General features: G+C 51.6%; 1 protein-coding gene across 2 annotated transcripts in view; it reads left to right on the forward strand.

Moving 5' to 3' along the window:
• Positions 1-19,159, forward strand: part of PXDN (peroxidasin) — a 90,320-nt gene that overhangs the window by 54,854 nt on the left and 16,307 nt on the right. For both annotated transcript variants that reach the window (XM_087437199.1, XM_087437198.1), the window contains 9 exons: positions 1,740-1,857; positions 4,162-4,331; positions 6,750-7,022; positions 8,250-8,366; positions 9,588-9,746; positions 10,780-10,892; positions 11,768-11,924; positions 15,102-15,210; positions 15,785-15,942. In XM_087437199.1, the coding sequence (XP_087293325.1) occupies positions 1,740-1,857; positions 4,162-4,331; positions 6,750-7,022; positions 8,250-8,366; positions 9,588-9,746; positions 10,780-10,892; positions 11,768-11,924; positions 15,102-15,210; positions 15,785-15,942 (1,374 nt within the window). The remainder of the gene's footprint in view (positions 1-1,739; positions 1,858-4,161; positions 4,332-6,749; positions 7,023-8,249; positions 8,367-9,587; positions 9,747-10,779; positions 10,893-11,767; positions 11,925-15,101; positions 15,211-15,784; positions 15,943-19,159) is intronic.

Raw genomic sequence — 19,159 nt, forward strand, 5'->3', positions numbered from 1 at the left:
GGTCTCCTTCTCTTTCTGATAACGGCCTTTGGGATTCCTCATAATTCTCTTCCCGGGAGGTGAGCCATCCAGGCTGCCCTTCCTTCCTCAGCCCAGCTCTGACTTTGTCAATGGGGACCCGGCTCGGGAGGCGAAGGGCAGGAGCGCCTTGAGTGTTCCGTCCAGCACCACAGTGGCCTGGTCAGTGGCGCTGCCTCGAGGACGTGTCCCCCTGCCCCGACTGTCTCTGGAGACCCTCCGTTGCTGCCCTGCCACGCGAGGTCTCCTGGGGCCGGTGGCTTCCTTCTCCGGCTGCTTCACCACCCGGTTGGCTCTGTGTGGGGAGAGCATGTGGAGAAGCAGAGGTTTCCCGAAGTCCCTCAAATTCAACACGCAAAAGAAGAGATGGAAAGTGGGTGAAAGGGTCATTAAAGTGTGGCCAAGGATGCGCAGTGAGAGCCGGAGTTTCTAGAGCCATGGGCAGGGAGAACCGAGGAGCGGCACTGTGGGGGTCGAGGGGGCCTCCTGTCGTGGGCTGCAGGGCACACGGCACCATGAAGACGGGGGGCAACGATTCAGGATCAGGGCGAGTTTGGGCCGGCCCCGTGGCTTAGCGGTTAAGTGCGTGCGCTCCACTGCTGGTGGCCCGGGTTCAGATCCCGGGTGCACACCGACGCACCGCTTCTCCGGCCATGCTGAGGCCGTGTCCCACATACAGCAACTAGAAGAATGTGCAACCAAGACATACAACTATCTACTGGGGCTTTGGGGGGAAAAAAATAAATAATAAAAAAAAAAAGGATCAGGGCGAGTTAACCTGGGTGCACGGTGAGTTTGAGGCATCTCCTTTTGAGGACTGAGCAGTGATAATGATGCGGACCACGTTTTGTACCTGAGACGTCAGATACTGTGACGGCATGTACACACACACATACGTTTGTGTGTGGGAGTTCGCTTTTTTCTTTCTGTAATTCTCTCAGCAAATGTACCTGGTAGATAGATGAATACCTGAGGCTTTGAGAGGTCAAGTCGCTTCCTGAAGAGTTCCATAGTTAGTAAGTGAGGAGGCAGAGAATAGAATGTCACCTGCCCAGTTGTCAAGCCCAGCATCTCTCGGTTGCCGGGGGGCTTCAGAGAGGACAGTTACACGGAAGGCCTGGTGTGCAGGAGGGACACACGTCAGTCCTCGGGAGCCATCAGCACTTGGGTGGAGAGGAGAACCAGAGTGTGGAACAGCTTGCACGAGGAGGCAGGAGGAGGCAGCTCCTTTGGCCCCAGGGTTGTGGGTGAGGGGCTGTGTACACAGGAGGATGAAGGACGAGGATGAAGGGCAGCTCTACTGCCCTGCCCTGCTTGGGACAGCTTTCTGTTCTCAGCATTGCTTTAGCTAAGAAGTATTATTTTCTGTTCTTTTATTCACTAAAAACCATTATTCATGGAGTGTCCAGTCACACGGGTGTCATGCTTTCTTGAAAGGTGAGTAGCCCACTGGGGTCATTTTCTGATGCTTGTCTGAGACCACCTCAGTGCCAGCGTCCTCAGTTCTTAGAGGGCGGATCCCTGAGTATTAGACAATGCTATGTAATTCGCACTATAAGATGGTCTCAGTAGAGAAGCCTGTCTGTCATTCTTGAGGGGATGTTTGTGGTTGAGGTATGTGTTTGGACACTTGTGATGGTCTCTTGAACCTGAGGGATTTGGTTTGGTTTGGTTTACTCCATGGTTTAACCAAGAAGGTCTCTGTTTCCTTATTGGAACAGAAAGGCCCCGGATCACGTCTGAGCCCCAGGACGCAGATGTCACCTCAGGGAACACGGTGTTCTTCACCTGTAAAGCCGAAGGCAACCCCAAACCCGAGATCATCTGGCTCCGAAACAAGTAAGTTGGGTGTTGGACGGATGCCATCGGGCATCTGGTGTTGTGATTCTCACAGTCTGTCCGGTGCTTTGTCTGCTGGACGGCACCACCCCACCACCCTTCAGACCCCGCCTCGACTCTTTCTTCCTCTTCTATGGAGGAAAGAATATAAAGGAGGAAACATTGTTTCTGCATCTTCCCTGCTTTGAAATAGCAGGTGCGCCTGGGAGACAGACGTCTCTGCCGTCTCAGGCCTCCATGACCCGAGTCCCTGGGTCTCGTCACGTGAAGGGCCAGCACGCTCTCCTTGTTACCTGCAGTGGTTGGCAATAAAGGGGCAGCAGGTCGCTCCCTCCTCCTGGGTTGGGAACGGGAGGGAAACTTAGTTCTTCTCTACCCGTCCACTTTCTTTGGCCAGAGGCTGTGGGGACTGGTCAGTGGACACCTCACACCTGGAGCCTTGGGACCAGTCCTCACTGGACGGGGGTCCTCCCTGCTGGGGACAGCGTCCACAGGGAGACTCTGTCAAGTGAATACAGTGTACTTGGCTCCCGTGTGAGTTGGTTTGTCCCCTGGAACAAAGGTCCCTTCCTTCCACAAGCATTTTGGTGTGGGGAGCAGAGCATAGGTCAGACCTGTGGTCAGTCGGCTCGGTGGGGTCCTGGGGTCAGACCATGGAGGGTCATGTGCTAAGTGCGGCGCGTTGAAGCTTGCATTTTGAACTGAATCCTTGGAAAGAAATCTTCAACCTGAGACCACCTTATCATCTCTTCCTGTGTTTATTGCACGAGGACTCCGACACGCACTCATGTATGAGCAGAATGCTCGCCGTGGGTCTTGGCACTCAGCATTTCCTCCCAGAGCTTGCTGGCCATGTTTAGTCGTGATGGATCAAGGAGGACATCTCCAGAGATCGGAGCCCAGACACTGACTGAGTCATCGTCCCTTCCAGCCCTGGGCCAGACTCCCAGCGGAAACATGGCTGGCTCTTGAATCAAGCAGTGTTTGCAGAAAATCAAACGGGAGCAGTGAGCGGGGCGTTAGAGGGTTTTTAGATGCAGAAGCAGAAGACGTCTTCCTGCTTATGAAGACGAGGAGGCTGGTGCTAGGCCTGGATTTGTCGTTGTCTTGGCTGAGCTGACACTGGACTTGGTCCCAGCACTGTGCAGGGAATGTAAGATGCTGTCGCAGTCTTCAGACCTCTCGTTACCTTGAATAGCTCTGAAGGCGATGAGATTTAAGATCCAGAGTATAACCCTGGAGGAATTCTGAAATATTATGAAGTGTGCATTGAAAGGGCAGAGAAGCATAAATTTGGCTCAAGCTCATAACTACATTTTCTAAATGAACAAATTGATATTAAAAGTTAAATCGCACAGCCAGTCATGACAGAGTGAGAGCCAAAACTCCAGGCCTGATGTCTAATGTGGGGCTGTGCCCTCCACCTGCCAGAGTCTGTGGGCCAGCCCCACCTGAGAGCCAGCCCCACCTGGGAGCCAACCCCACCTGCAGGCTTGTCCCACCTGAGAGCCTGCCCCACCTGAGAACCTGCCCCAGTGTAGGCCAGGCCCACCTGGGAGCCAACCCCACCTGCAGGCCTGTCCCACCTGAGAGCCTGCCCCACCTGAGAGCCTGCCTCAGCTGCTGGCGGACACTGTTTATGGAGGGAACTGGGCTACATCAGTAAGAGTCACTTGTGGGGCCTGAGGTGACTTGCTTCCATCCAGAAAACCTTGCTAATGAGGACAAGTTTCACTTTTGGTGGTTTGGTGTAGGTAGAGGAAGGTGGGTGGGGACCAGGTTGGGGTCGCTCCCACACGACAGGGTCTGTAGTCTGGGCACTGCCTTAGGTTTCTGAGCAATGTCTGACGGGAAATGCCTTCAAACTAGGACGGTTTTGTTCTGTGGGCTTATGTAATCTTTTGCATTTAGTCACGTAAATGTTTTTACCCTGTTATCTTGAATTAATTTGTCAGAAACAAAGGAAATTTTTCCTTTGAATTTTTTCCCTCTGTGTTTATTTTTTCCCCTTTGGAATGGAGACCACTTTAAAACATTTATAGATTGAACGTGTAGATAATAAAAGTAAAGATTTAAATTAATTAGAGATGCAAATGCATAGGCACATTTCCCAGAAATGCCAATTAGGTCAGAGGCTGTTAGGAAGGAAGTGTTTCTTGGGAAGGCAAGATGGCACCATCTGCATCTCTGTGTGTGGGGTGCACTTGGATGCGGGGTCCTGGTGCCGGGACCCAGACCTTCCGCTGGGATTGGGTGTTTCTTTGTGCCTTAAGAATTTGAGCACCCAGATTTCTGTCTTTACAGTAATGAGCTGAGCATGAAGACGGATTCCCGCTTAAACTTGTTGGACGATGGAACTCTAATGATCCAGAACACACAGGAGACAGACCAGGGCATTTACCAGTGCATGGCGAAAAACGTGGCCGGAGAGGTGAAAACACAGGAAGTGACCCTCAGGTACTTCGGGTCTCCAGGTACGTGGACAGCGTCTCACACAAGGGGTCCTTCCAGAACAGTCCTTCCTCGCAGTTTGCTTCCTCTGTTTCTTGCACGGTAAATACTCTGTAAATACGAACAAATGCTGATGTCTCCAGGTGAAGCTCCAGTGGCGGGGTCAGCCCACGAGAAAATCGGGTGATTTCCGACCAGTGCCCCAGTCCATGGTCACCCCCTAATACAGGACGGGCACTCAGAGTGGACAGTTGAGGCCGGTGGTGCTGTGAGCACAGCTGTCAGAGGGAAGGCCTAGAGAGTCGTGTGCCCCTCCACCCACCCACTCCTTCCACTCACCCTCATCTGAAGGGGCTTCTGCCAGCTCTTGCTGTTTGGCAATGGGGTCTCTATTGTGCTGAGGGCTCTGGTTATTGAAAAAGAAGCCAAAAATCTGGATTTTTATGCAAAATTCCTATGTCTAAAATATTGGCACCTGGTCTAAAGAGACTGTCTGAGCCAAAGGAAGCACAGCCATGGCCTGGAAGCGGTTTGAGTCCCACCCAGTTGCAAACCCTGCTCTTGCTGACGTGTTGAATCTGCAAGCTTTGGTCAGAAGAGGGACTGGCCCGTGGAGAAGAGTTGAGTGGAGTGATCTCTCGCCCTGCTGTTGGAAATAGCACGGGCCGCTGTGGCGCCTCCCTGGGTCCATGTTCCCTCTCCGTGGGTGGGCCAGCAGAGTCCTGTTTCTTACCCAGGACACGTTGCACCTGTACCTGCCTCTGTGAAGCCTTCCCACCCACCCTCAGCGTCACACGTTAGTCATTCTGGGTCTGTGTGCCCTGGGGGTTTATATTTCAGGCCATTTTGATACCTGTTGGATGGCAGTGTAAATGGCTTGTGTGTCTTTCTTTGTTTAGATTCTTAGCTCCTTAGAAACTAGTCTGGTCTTTGTATTTCATAAGGCCAGATTTAACATGACAGGTTCTACAGATGCCCTCAAGGCAGGCTTTGACTTGCGTGTTCTTATCCCTGTGAACAGCTTCACGATCTCTCCTCCGCCATTCTGCTAGAAACGCTAATGTTAAATGTCATTTCTGTGTTTTCTATAATTGGATGTTACTTAGATATTTGATTAATAGGGCTTAAACATTAACAGACATTAGAAGATGTAAAAAAGTCTCTCCTGTCTCTTTCCTTCAGTGAATTCCTGTCTCCACTCCCATTTCCCCAAATTACTAACAGCAGTTTCTCCTTCATCCTTCTAGAAAAGTTGTCAGCATATGCAAGGCCAGTGGTTTTTCTTACCACATCTTAGAGGTCTTTCATTTCAGTACACAAGGGTCTTCTTACTCTTTCCTTTTTACAGCTGCAAAGAATTCCATCATCTAGATGTAACATAATGTATTTAACTAGTTCCTTTTTGGAGCACATTTAGATTTTTTCCAAATTTTTTGCTGTCGCAGGTCCACATCCCTATATCCAAAACCCCTTGTGCCAGATATTGTTTGAAATTCAGAAATTTGGGGAATTTTTTCAGAAGGGCCACATGGTGCATAATCCATTCACTGACTTATACATCCTATAGTCAATACATTATCATCCTCTAGCAAGTGTGTGGCTATTCACAGTAAGTGGAATCAATGAGGACTCTAAGTAGCCTCATGCCAGACAGATCAAGGTTTGTAAACAAATAAGTTACAAAAAATATTTTGTTTTTGTAGCTTTTTGGATTCCAGAATTGTAGATAAGGATGTTGGCCCAAAGAATCAACACAGCAGTAAAAAAGCCTCTTCTTTGTACATGTGTCATTCTACGTGCTTGTAAAACTATTACCTTCCTAGCCGAGTAATTTCTGGGCAAAAGGGTGGATGAATTTTAGTTTTGTTGAATGTGGCCACGTTACTCTCCAGGTGAACAGCTTACACCCCACCCAACCTGTGAGAGTTCTGTTTCCTTACAAACTCACCCACAAAACACATTAATAAGTGTCTGGATTTTTTTTTCCTACATTTAGAGTGGAAAAATAATAGTGTACTTTTAATTTGAATTTTTCCTTTTGTGAGGGAAATTGGTTATTTTTGTAAGTTCTAAATACACTTCAAAAACAATGTCTTATACCAGTAAGAACTAATAGCAAGGTTTAATATGATCGACATAGTGTATTTAGAATAAACAAAAGCAAGAATTCTCCATGGATTTCTGTCCGTGTCTAAAGAAGAAATAGGTTTTACCATCAGTCAGAGTTGCTGACTACTCTCTCGACCCTCGAGTGACCACTTTTACTGTCTGCGCATTCCTTTAAACAAGGAAAAAGACAAGAAAGTATGCAGTTAAATTGTTGTTTTACTTATTTTAGAGGTCAACAGATAGAATGAGTAGGTGAAAACAGAAAAATTCAAGCAAACAGCTCTTGCTAAACTGAAGGAGATTAATTCAGAATTTGTGTTTCGTTGTGACAGCGAGACCTGCTTTTGTAATCCAGCCACAGAACACGGAGGTGCTGGTGGGGGAGAGCGTCACCCTGGAGTGCAGCGCCACTGGCCACCCCCCCCCGAGGATCACCTGGACCAAAGGGGACCGGACGCCCGTGCCTGTGGACCCTCGAGTGAGTATCACTCCTTCTGGCGGACTTTATATACAGAACGTCGTGCAGGAGGACGGCGGGGAGTACGCCTGCTTCGCCTCCAACAGCCTCGGGAGCATCCACGCCACGGCCTTGATCATCGTCCAGGGTGAGAACCCCGTACTCGGGCGGCAGACCCCGTCTCCCCGCGCGGTGCTCCCCGCGTGCCCACGCTCGGGCCGGTCTCTGTGTGCCCAGGCTCAGGCCGGCTTTCTTCCGCCCCGGCTCCCGTTCCCACCCTGGTCCTCCTGGCCCCTCAACCGGCTTTATTGTTACCCGTCGTACTTACTACCATCTGTCATGTTTCCTGAGGCTTGGTGACAGGTTTATTTTCTGAATGGAAGCTTCAGGAGGACAGGGGCTTCATTTTTCGGCTGTGTTATCCATAGCACCCGGAGCACCTGGCGTGTCCGACATTTGTTGAGTGCATGAGTGTGTGCATGCGGGTGTGCATGTGTGTTAATCAGTAAGTCTTGCACACATCTTGGAATTTCCCTAGGAAATTCTTAGCATAGGATGCTAAGAGTATGTTATAGTTTTAAGACTTATGCTGTGCATTACCAAATTCCTTAATTGACTCTATAATGAGTTTCTTAGTTTTTAAATAAATTAAAGTGGGACAGTTGTGGGGAAGCTCTAAGACAGTACAGAAGTGCAGCATGCAGAGAAATTCATTCTTTCCCCAATCTTCTCTCTTCACCAACTCTTCCTGCCTCCAGCAGAGGCCACTTCACTCCCAGTCTGCATCCAGCCCCAGCCTTCTGCACACGGAGCAGCAGGTCACCTCGTGTTCACGTTGTTGTTGTGGTTGTTACTCTTATAAAAGCAGAATCATACTCGATATACTATCCTGTAACTTATTTTTTTCACCCAATAATAATATTAAAATAAGTCTTACTGTGCACAGTTGCACTAGATGACATTTTTTAACTCTTGGCAGTGCTAATTTGGGTTGAGGAGTGAGATGAATCTCTAAGTCAGCCCTGCTTCCACAAGTGAAATAGGACGTTGTCTGTAGCCTGTATGTTGTAGCTACAGTGTTAGTAAATGAACAGACTCTGTGCACGCTTCCTCAGCGTGGTGCCGAGCTGCCCATCATCGGGTGTTCTGCTGCTGCACATCCTCTCACTGGGAAGTGTCTCGTAGATACATCTCCTAGACGACCTGCTCACGGATCCTGCCCCAGCAGGAGGGTGTCCGGCAGAACCCTGTCGTTCTCACCTTACTATGGGTGCACCTCCCTCTGGGGAAGGAAGACAGCAGTGTTGTTTGTGCCACATCGTTACCCAAAGCTGTCTTTTAAATGTCATGTTCCCAATGTTTTTTCTTCCGGAAGCTCTTCCTCAGTTCACTGTGACCCCTCAGGACAGAACAGTTATTGAGGGTCAGACGGTTGATTTCCAGTGCGAGGCAAAGGGCTACCCGCAGCCGGTCATCGCCTGGACAAAAGGAGGTAAGACACGACCCTGTGTCCTGGCCCCGTCACCCTGCTCCCTCCCTCGGGACACAGACTCAGGAGACCAGTCTGTCTTCCCCTCATCCAGGCGAACCTCAAATTCTCTGGACGGGCCGAGCGATGGCAGAACCCAGCACGACCCAGGCGCTGGGGAGGGACAAAGGTGTCTGCGTGTCCCGGCCATGGCCATCATGGCGGGACACTCGGAGATCCGTCCTTATTGAAGGGGCTTGGGTGTGGCCTTCTGCTTTCTCAGGCCCAGCTCCTCCCAGATGGTCTCTGTGTCTTGTCCTTAATGTACACTTAATTGGCATCTTGAGTGAAATGTAACAACGTGTAGGCTAGAACTTCCTGGAAACCGGCAATGGGACATATTTTTTAAACTTCGCTGTCCCTAAATTCCCTGATTTCTTGTGTCATTTCTCCATCTGCTGTTGTTGACTGTTGGTCACTGTAATCCTCTGGGTCTGATCCCAGCCCTCTTCTCCAGCTGGTAAACCACTGGCCACATGACTGATGAAGGCACAGCCCATTCCCCTGGGGTGACAGCAACCTGGCCGGGCAGGTTGGGGTGAGGGCAGGTGGCCAGGCTGGTGGACCTCAGATTCTGTCCTGGGATAGAGACGGGTGGCCTTGAGAACCTTGAGTGATCCCCACCTTGAACCAAAAGGCAGCCCCCCCCTTCGTCCCCTGAGGGGCACTTTCCAGGATCCTGGGTGGAGACCTGCGTGGGCACCTAAGCCCTGGACCTCCCTCCTCGGCAGGAGGGCTCCGCCCCAAGAGGAACGGTTAGGACCTTCCTGGGGTCCTTTGCCTTTGGATAACTCTGGCCCCCCGTCCTCTTCCCAGCCCTGTCCTCCAACACCCAGCCTGGGACTAGCCTCTCCAGGACCCGGGTGTGAGCCGCCCGCACGCCCTGCCGTCCTGGCTCCTGTCTACCTTGCTCTTGTCTCTCTGCCCCTCACCCCCTCCCGGGGAGTTTCTTGGGGGCAGGGACCGTGCTGCTTATCCGTGAACTGGCACATCGCACAGGCGTGTAACGGCGTCTGCGGTGAAGGACCGTTTGCTGACTGGAGTCCAGGACGGGTTATTCTGGGCCCTAACTCGGGCAGAGACAAGTTTGTGCGATCCTGTCCCTTTCTCAGATGGAGTTCTGCCTGACCTCGGGTTTTCCCTCTCCTGCCTGTAGTAACGCCCCCGTGTGTCCACGCCTTTCAGGGAGCCAGCTGTCGGTGGACAGGCGGCACCTGGTCCTGTCGTCGGGAACGCTCCGGATCTCGGGCGTGGCCCTCCACGACCAGGGTCAGTATGAATGCCAGGCCGTCAACATCATCGGCTCCCAGAGGGTCCTGGCGCACCTGACGGTACAGCCCAGAGGTACGCGGCGGCGGGTCCTTCCCGGTGGGCCTCGCTGCTCTGTGCGGACGGTCGAGGGGAGGACAGGCTCTCCACCCCCACACAGTGCTGTTACTTCGCAGGGCTCGCTCCTCCTCTTTGAGTGACTGTCCCTCGTCGTCGTCTCCCCAAGGGGTTCACGTCGTAGCTCCTTAAGTCTCTCTCACGTTCCCAGCAAGAACACTTATTTATTTCTTAATGATGCTTGGACTGAACTCTGATAAGGCCGACTTCTCAAAGAAAAATCGATTGGTTTTTCCTTGGCTAGTTGCTGTCACTTTGAGGAGGGCTGTTCTTCACCGCCTTGTCTGGGAGGTTATTGAAGCAACGCTGGGTCTGATGACGTCGGCAGACCCGTGAGCAGACCCGTGACGGTGTCTCGCAGGCGTGATTCTTCTCCTGTTTGCCCTCCCAGAGTTCGCCCCCCTCTGCCTTCTGTGCTTCTCCGATGCCCCCAGACTGTTCCCTCCACCCAGAAGGACCTGGGGCAGCGCCCAGCTGAGGGCTGAGGCCTGCGGAGGGTCCCTCCTGTGAGAGCTGGGGCCAGGAAGAGGCTCCCCTCCCACGTCTGTTCTCACCGGCTTGCCTGGCTCTGGGTTTATGGGTTTGCCCTTCTGGATCCTGCCTGGGCAGGACTCTGGGTGGCCTGCTGGGTGATGGTGTGTGGAGGGTCCCTGAAAGGCTGCCCGCTGTTGGCCAGGTCCCTCACTCTCTCAAGCGTGTGTTTCTGTCCCCAACCATCAAGCAGTCTTGGGGTCCTGTACATCCCCACCCCTCTCCTGGGGTCATGGGGCCATTGGACTCGGCAGCTCTGTCCCTTTCGCTCCTTCACTCTGGGCAGACACAGCTGGGAGGGAGGCAGAGAGACGCCCAGCTGTGGCCGAGAGTTCTCAGTGCTCTGGGTCTGCCCTGACGGAGGGGAAGGGGGCCTTTGCCCTTTTGAAGCTTTTTAGTGTAAATTACGAGTTTTCCTGGGTTTTCTACGTTTGTCAGCTGGGTATCCCTTGCCTTCCAGTCACCCCGGTGTTTGCCAGCACCCCGAGCGACATGACGGTGGAGGTGGGCAGCAACGTGCAGCTCCCATGCAGCTCCCAGGGGGAGCCGGAGCCCGCCATCACCTGGAACAAGGTAAGAGCCCTGCTGCGGGAAGGTGGCAGGGCGACTGCCACCCACTCGCCTCATCTGCAGACTTTCTATAGCAGAGGAAAACATCCAGACTGTAAGCCTTGAGTGAAAACATGCTGAGGGCATCCTTTCTCATAAAAACGGAGTGAGACCAACAAACTCCAGTCTCCTTTTCACGTCCTTCTCTGTGACAAAGCCGAAGGAAACCCTCTTGTTAGATCCTCGGTCCCATAATCAGTAGAGAAGGTTGTTTTGTTGTTATTTCATTTTTCTGTATTGTTTTTATTAAGCACAATATAAAAATGTGAAACTGTGTTAAAACATTATTAAGGATTGTTTTAATATGAAAAGTGACCCCCGTGGAGACGGCTGGCCATGTGCTGTGCTCCCCTTGGAAGGAGGTATGGGCTCTGGGCCTGGGGAAGCATCGGCCTCCCCACGTTCCTCACTGCTGCCGTCTTCTCCTGCGCTCTGCCAGAACCACACGGGGCTGCCCCTGCGTGCGCCCGAGCGCTTGTTCTCGCCCCCGATGTGGCTCAGGCATCTCTGGATGCCTCTGTGCCTCAGCATAGAGCCTGTCCTATGGGGGTCCCTGTGTGCCCACCGTCCACACACACACCATGGGAAATCCCACTAGCACCGTCTGTGTCTAGATCTTCTCTGGATCTTTTGCAAGCATGTAAGAAAAGTTTACCCTGCTGAGTTGGTATTGGGCCAATCGAATGAAATGTCCTTCTCTTTCCACTTTTGGGTGGGTCTGAGCAGAGTCTCCATGGCGTTTCCATGATGAGGCCCTAACAAATGGAACCCCCCTCCCCCCTAGGAAGACAACTTCTTCATCTTGTTCCTACTGTTATTTCTATTCTGTTTTGCTGCAGGACGGGGTTCAGGTGACAGAAAGTGGGAAGTTTCACATCAGCCCCGAGGGGTTCTTGACCATCCACGATGTTGGGACCGCGGACGCAGGCCGCTATGAGTGCGTGGCCCGGAATACCATTGGGCAGGCCTCGGTCAGCATGGTGCTCAGCGTCAACGGTAAGACTTCTCACGTGAGCCTCTCCTGCACGCTCATCCCATTGCCTCTGCTCAGAGGCCCCAGAAGGAAAGCACACAGGCCCCCACTGCAAGTCCAGCCTGATTAGTTCAGGAGTTTTAGGATTATTAGAAGACAGCGCACCCCTAATTTGCAGGGGAGGACACCGGGGCCCAGAGGAGCAGAGCCGCCTGCTCAGCATTACACACCCAGTGGTGGCCGGGCCAGGCTGGCTCTCTGAGCCACTCCTTCCTGCTGCTCTGAGACCACAAGCCACTGTGGTCGGTTCGCTCAGAGGAGCTTTCCTGGCTGTTGATTTGGTGGTTGGTTTAATGGTCGTCCAAACCCATCCACACCCATTGCAATCTGGCAACGTGTAATTACAGTCACCATTTGGCAAAAGTACGGCTGCAATTATTGCTTTAAGAGAGTCTGTGCTCCTTCCTCTGCTTTCTCTCTCTTGGATGTGGCCGTGTGTATCCTGGGCTGTGTTAGGTCCTGAGAGTCTTCACTATAAATCTCCAGATAATCACGGACAATTCCCTTCCCAGGTCCAGCTGCCAGCCCTTCAGCCGTACTGACCCCGCCTCTGTGTCTGCCCTGGCACATCTCATGCAGTGTCACAGGGGAAAAACAACATTACTGTAACATGAGTTAGTTATATATGAAATTTAAGAAGTGTCTCCCACCCGGAATCCCACCCCTAAGAAATAACCACTCTTAACATTTTAGTGAATTTCCTCTAATTTTTTTTTAAGATACAGAGATAAATGTTTACGGATTATTTTTCTATGATCACTGCTTACAAAAAAACAAATTCAATATAAATCATGGGTAACGAAACATTAGAGTCCTAAAATTATGTAAAATTGTCTGCTTCGTTTGTCTAACACTTGGCATAAAATTATTAAGTTCCAAAAATAGTAAATTTGGGCTCTGTTTAAGGTACATAAAAATAGGGCTCTGCCTAGGGAAAATGCTTTCCAGCTCTTTGAACCACAAATGTGTAAATATCTCAGATACGCAGAGTGGCTGGTCAGCTCACAAACTGTGTGCCTCTGTGTGTCGGACAGTGACTTGGATTAGCAGAGTGTGGGAAGATGGCCTGCCCGGGGCTCTCTGCTCAGGGCAGACTGTCCTTCCCTCCCACAGACGCCTGAGGGTACGTGTCAGGCTCTGCCCTGGGCCCTAGGGATACTGGAGTGAGCAAGACCAACTAGACCCTCGGACTCAGTGCTGAGATGCTGGTGTGGGGAAGTGAATAAGAAACAGTAAAATGAGTAGTAAGGCTTGAATGGCGAGCGCTCTACAGAAGCAGGGGCAGGGGGAGGTAGAGGGTCCTTAGATGGGGTGTTAGGGGGAGACCGCCCTGCGTGTGTCAGTTTTGAGAGGCAGAGATTGGGATGGGAGCCACCGACCCAGGAGATGAGCAGGTGATGCCCGAGGTCAGGACCAGCCGCATGCCCCAGGGTGAGAGAGGACTGGGGGGGGAGACGGGCTGTCCCAGGGACCTTGTTAGCCGTGCTGTGGAGTTGGTTTTTATTCCAAATATGATGAGAAGCCACTGGAACGTTCTGAGCAGGGGAGTGCCATAAGCAGTCTGCTTTTCTAAAAGGTGACTTTGTTGTGGTGAAGGACTGCATGGGGTGAGGTGTGAGGGCAAGGAGAGAGGACGTGCTGGTTCTCCCCCATTCGGCTTGGGTAATTTGGGCGTCATTTACTGAGGCTTCAGAGAGCATCAAGGTAGAAGCCAGACTGGGGAAGAGACACATCAGTTGCTCTGTTGGCACACAATAAGGTTGAATGCTAGAGATGTGAGTCTGGAGCTCAGAGGAGAGTTCAGATAGACAGCCGGCTGGTTACTATGCCCTGGCTGCTCCAGCAGGCAGAGATCTGGCAGGGAAAAGACACTCTAAAATGGACCAAAACGGATGAGACAGCATCAGGAATCAAGAATGATGAATAGTCAAATTCTGTGCGCCTGTCAGTCAAAGGAAGAGAGAGAATGAGCCTGAGACTGGAAAGGAGTCCTTGTGAGGCAGGAAGGAGTAGATCCCAGTCAGTCAGGAGAGGGTGTATCCAGGCAGGAGGGAGTGTATTCAGTCAGGAGGGAGTATTCTTGGACCAAGTGAAGGAAACATTTCAATAAGGGCATTTTCAACCGTGTCAACTTCTGTAGAAAGGTTTAGTGTGAAGAAAGAAAGCACCGGTGGTCTTGTTAAGATGTATGTTGGTGACGTGGCAGGAGCCACTTCAGAAGATAAAGATAAAAGATTGGTTTGATTATTTTATTATTTTACTTAGCAAACTCTTAAGTGCTGGAAAGTATTAAGTGAAAGAGAAATGAGGGACCTAGAGACAGAGCAGTAGCTTCAGAGATTACAGGTGGAGTCTTGTGTGCATGTGTGTGTGTGTGTGTGTGCGCGCGTCTCTGTGTGTGTGTGCGTGTGTACATGTGTGTGTGCCCGCGTGCATGTTTGTGCCTGTGTGCATACGTACGCGTGTGCCGGTGTGCACAAGCACGTGTGTGTGCATGTGTGCCAGTGCCTGTGTGTGTATATGTGTAGTGTGTGTATGCATTGTGTGCACTCGTGCCTGTGTGCATGTATGTGCACGCATGTGTGTGCATGCGTTGTGTGTGCACACAGATGAAGTATAATGATAGCAGTGGAATGGCACTGACGGCAGTGACACAGATCCGTCCATGAGGGGATGGGATGATGGAGGGAACAAAGTCTTTGAAAGGGTGAGCGGGTTGAGATCCAGCCATCCATGGAGAGTTTGACCCTTGATGAGAAGACCAGCAAAACCCACCTGGGTTTAAAACGTCTTGCTCTGTGCCCAGCAGACCGGCCACTCAGGTTGGCCTGAGTTAACACCTCCCTTGTGTGTGATGCTTTGGTAAAAGAAGTTCAGTGTTTTACGTTATAACTACTTTTTCCCTCTGCTTTCATGGGATGTCACACGATTTCAAATATTAAAAGTCTGTAATTTCCATTCTGTTTGAAAACAGCTTCTAGCAGAATTTGTGTTAAGTAATTTAAGATTTGGTGTGAAAAATAGAAATAGCATTTGGAGAAAAGTATGCCTCAGGTCTGCATGATGGAGTGTCTAGACGTTACTTTATGAGTAACTTGTGTAGTATCTTTCCGGTAATGTGCGACTTCATGTTTTTCTAGTTCCTGATGTCAGTCGAAATGGAGATCCATTTGTAGCCACATCAATTGTTGAAGCAATTGCGACTGTTGACAGAGCTATAAACTCAACCCGGACACACTTGTTTGACAGGTATTGTGGAGAAGTCAGCAGAGTTCTGGCCCTCATCTCACTTAGCTTCTGGGGGGTTTGGAGAATGCGCGCAGCTCCGGTGCACAGAGTTTTGACTGTGTCATCTGATTTAAAAATAGTAAACAACGTTGGCATCCGCTTTTCTGGGGCTGAAGATGACAGAAAGTCCTTTCCCAGGAGAAGCTGAACTATGATTCACAAATAAAACATTTTTTTAAGATTTCAACATGTTCTTTTGGCTAATTCCTAAATGATTTGGCAAAAACAAAATATTTCACAAGCCATAGTGTATTTGCTCATGCTGGTAATTCCAAAGTGTTTTTTCTGCATCTTAATTGAAAAAGAATATCTGTGCTTTCTCTATTGACTTAATTAACTGTTTGTTTTTAGTGTCTTTTGGTTGTGTGTTTGTCTTGTTGCCTTCCACTGGGGATGAGTAAGGTACAGTACCTCCTGTCTGTAGAAAAGTAGCGACAGAAATAGCAAATGCAATAATTATATTTTTGGATGCGAGTGATTTTTGTCCTCAGTAACTTGTTCCTTTTTTCCGTTTTTCCTCCTGAACTCCCGTTAGCCGTCCACGTTCCCCCAACGACCTGCTGGCCTTGTTCCGGTACCCGCGGGACCCCTACACGGTAGAGCAGGCCCGCGCCGGGGAGATCTTCGAGCGGACCTTGCAGCTGATTCAGGAGCACGTGCAGCACGGCCTGATGGTCGACCTGAACGGAACAAGTCAGTACCCGTCTTTTCCTGCCTCCTCCCTCCCTCGCCCTGGGTACTGACCTCGCCTCAGCTGCTCCGCCTTCCCAGGAGAGCCTGGAACATCCCTGTCCCATGGCATCTGTGATGATGCGATCTTGCTAAGTGAGGCTGCGTAGAGCCGGGACGGTCCTGGAGTTCTCTCCTTGGGTCTAATGGGAAGCCCATAGTGATGGGAGGTGTGCTCACAGAAAACCGCACACTGGGCTGTAGGCCGTCCTTGCCCAGGGGCTGTGACCATCCAGTCCTCTGGGACGAAGAAGATTTGAGGGAAGACTTGGCATGACAGCAGCTAAATAAATGACACTATATCCACGGGATGTGACGTCATGTGGCTGTTGGAAAGGATGTCTATGGAGCGCCAGCTTCTGTAAAGCAGTTGATGAGATGAGTGGTGGCGTGGGGTGACTGACACCCTCTCCTTCTGCCCCTGGCACGTGGCACTGCCCGAAAGTGAAGGTGCCCGCCATGTCAGGAGGACAGTAGTGCTGTTAGAGATGTAGGCGACCTCCATTGCTGTGGAAAAGTGTCATTTTCAACGACGGTTGTTTATTCAGAGTTGTGGGCACACACACACACAGCCCTGGGAATGATGCCAACTGTAGCTGTCTCTGAAAAGGGGTGACTGGGTGATTAAAAATTCTCTGCTTGATGGTTTTCTGGTGATTTCTAACTTGTCTTTGATGAGCACATCTTTTCTCTTCAGCACACAAGCGTTTAAGAATTGAGCGTTAAGCAGGAATGTGAGTTGAAGGAGACACGGAGATTAGAACTATAGGGTCGTTTCTCCCCATCTTGGACTGGAGTAATTGTTCTGAGCCAGTCCTCAATCTTGCCGCGTGTGGGTCCAGTTTGTGGCTGAGCTTTGGCACCAGCGAGCCCACAGCCGTGGGTAGACCCCTCTCCTGCTTCCCCATTCTGGAGGGACGCTGGCCTCAGTGGGGCGTTGGAGGGCCCCCTCAGGACGTTTCCACTCCTCTTTATGGACAGACTTCCAGCCTCACCTGTGGGCATGCCCTGGGGAGAAATTCAGAACCGTTTCATTTTGCCCACGTGTTTGTGTTGGGTACTTTCTGCCCGTCGGGAACAGGGCTGGTGCTGGGGACACATCGGATGCCTTGGTTGTCCCTGTGGTGCCTCCCAGCCCTCCCTGGCCCTGATCTGGCATGAAGGAACGCTTTCTCTCCCATGAAAAGGACCCTCGGGGTGGCCCAGTTATTTCTCGCCACTGCTTCCTTTCTTCATTTGGCTCGTAGTTCAAATGTTTCGACACTGCTGTGGCGGCCTCAGCAGGCGGGTCGGTCGTCAACCTTCTGCAGCCACTTACAGAAGTCAAGCCCAAGTGCAACCACTCCTTGGGGGTCTGCATGCCGACTTCCTACCACACACCCTGTCAGAACCCTGGGGAGACCAGAAGGAGGAAGTAAAATCACTCACCTTCTCAGCAGAAGGGGGGACAGACTCCGGGCCGTGTTCGGGATATCTGAGGTCAAGCAGGCAGGCTGGTGTGGCTGGAGCAGGTGGAGGCAGGGGGAGGAGACGAGGTGGGGAGGTTTTGGGGTGCCAGCCAGAGGGGCCCAGGAGACGAGATGAGGACTTTGTTCTGCATGAGATGGGAGCCACAGGGGTTCTTGCAGAGAAATGACGTGAGTCAGCATGGATCAGGTTGCTGGGTGACCACACCGTGAGGGGTGAGGGCAGACGCTGGAAACCAGGCAGGCATCTGGAACGATCCGGGAGGAAGGTGACAGCACTGGGGCTGAGGAGCGTGGTGAGACGAGTAGATCCTAGGTGTGTTCTGAAGACACAGGTGGCAGAGTGGCTCGTGGCCTGGATGCAGGTGGTGAGCACCAAGTCTGGGGCTCAGGTTTTGTCCCAGCGGCCAGAAGGAAGGAGCTGACACTTAGTGGACATCGGCGTGGGAGCGGGGCTGTCTCACCGGCCAACGCACAACCAGGTGTGCACGTGAGACCACCATCTCCAGGCCTCCCCGTGTCCTTGTCACGGGTGTAACCGCTCACTGTGGAAGAAAACCACGTAAAGCTCCGACAGGACCTGCCGGGCGTTTTCCTGTCGAGAAACAGTCCTGTGGTTCATCCCTTTCTTCTTGGATACGTGCTTTTTCTCACATTCCAGTATTTTTACCTGTAGTTAGTTGTCTACATTCTGAGGTGGTTTCTATTTCTAAAGCAAACTAGAGTGAGTTAACGAGTCTGAAATGGTCAGGGCAGTTTGCAAAATTCCTGGTGAACGGCTCATGTTTGAAAAGTTATTTAGGCACTGCGTTGATCAACCCACTGGTTGTGTAGATAGGCTTGGTTTTGCAGCATTTTTTCAGGAAAATCTTAGGAGGTTCTGTTTCCTCAAAGCACAGCACATGCTTCTCATCCCTGGGCTGTTGGCTGGTGCCTGCCTCTGCCTGGACTTCGCCTGGTCCCTCTGACGGGGCCCAGCCTGGAAAACCATCCGGAGGAACCACGATGCTGCCCGCTGTGGCCGAGAGTCACTGCTACACCCATGGCCAGCGCTGTGGAGGCAGTGACGGTGCCGGCAGAGGCTGGTCTGGGAGCCCGGCAACATCTGGGAGGAGGCGTTTTCCTTCCTGGCTCTTTTGATGCTCAAGACTGAGAGTTTTCTGAGGTCTCCTAAGAGTAGCTGAGCACAGAGCCGGCCATTCCAGTCTCGCTGTTGTAGTCCTTCGGGGGCACACAGCTTTCAGGTCTCATGAGCCCGAACACTCTGGGTGGCTGGGGGAGCCCAGTGTCACGTCCCCGGCAAAGCTGTTTCCTTGTGCCGTCTGCCAGCGCTTGTATTTCTGGTTGTTTCTCCCCCAGCCTGTGACATGCTTCACCTCCAGTTCCCTGTCACATCCTTTTTTGGGTATTGTGGACACTGCCCCCTTCAAAAGGGGGCCGTCTCTTGTTTCCTTTAAGTGTAGGCAGGGTCGGTCCTGATCAGCTCTGAGATGCTTTGGAAAGAAGATGCTGGTGTGGGGGAGGGTGAGCGAGCACGTGTTGAGTGTGTGCCCCTGCATGAGTGCTCATGAGTGTGGAGCTATTTCCTGGGCCCTGGAGCACCCGGTCTAGGAGGAGCTTGGAGCAAGGAGCAACCCTGGTGTGTGAATGTTTAGGAAGAGCCTCGGGAAGACAGAGGCCTGAACGTGGCCCGTCCTGGACGTGGCGTTGTCGGC

This window comes from Ceratotherium simum, chromosome 11 (genome assembly GCF_057802395.1).
Source record: "Ceratotherium simum simum isolate JZ-2026a chromosome 11, ASM5780239v1, whole genome shotgun sequence".
In the NCBI taxonomy this organism is placed as follows: domain Eukaryota; kingdom Metazoa; phylum Chordata; class Mammalia; order Perissodactyla; family Rhinocerotidae; genus Ceratotherium; species Ceratotherium simum.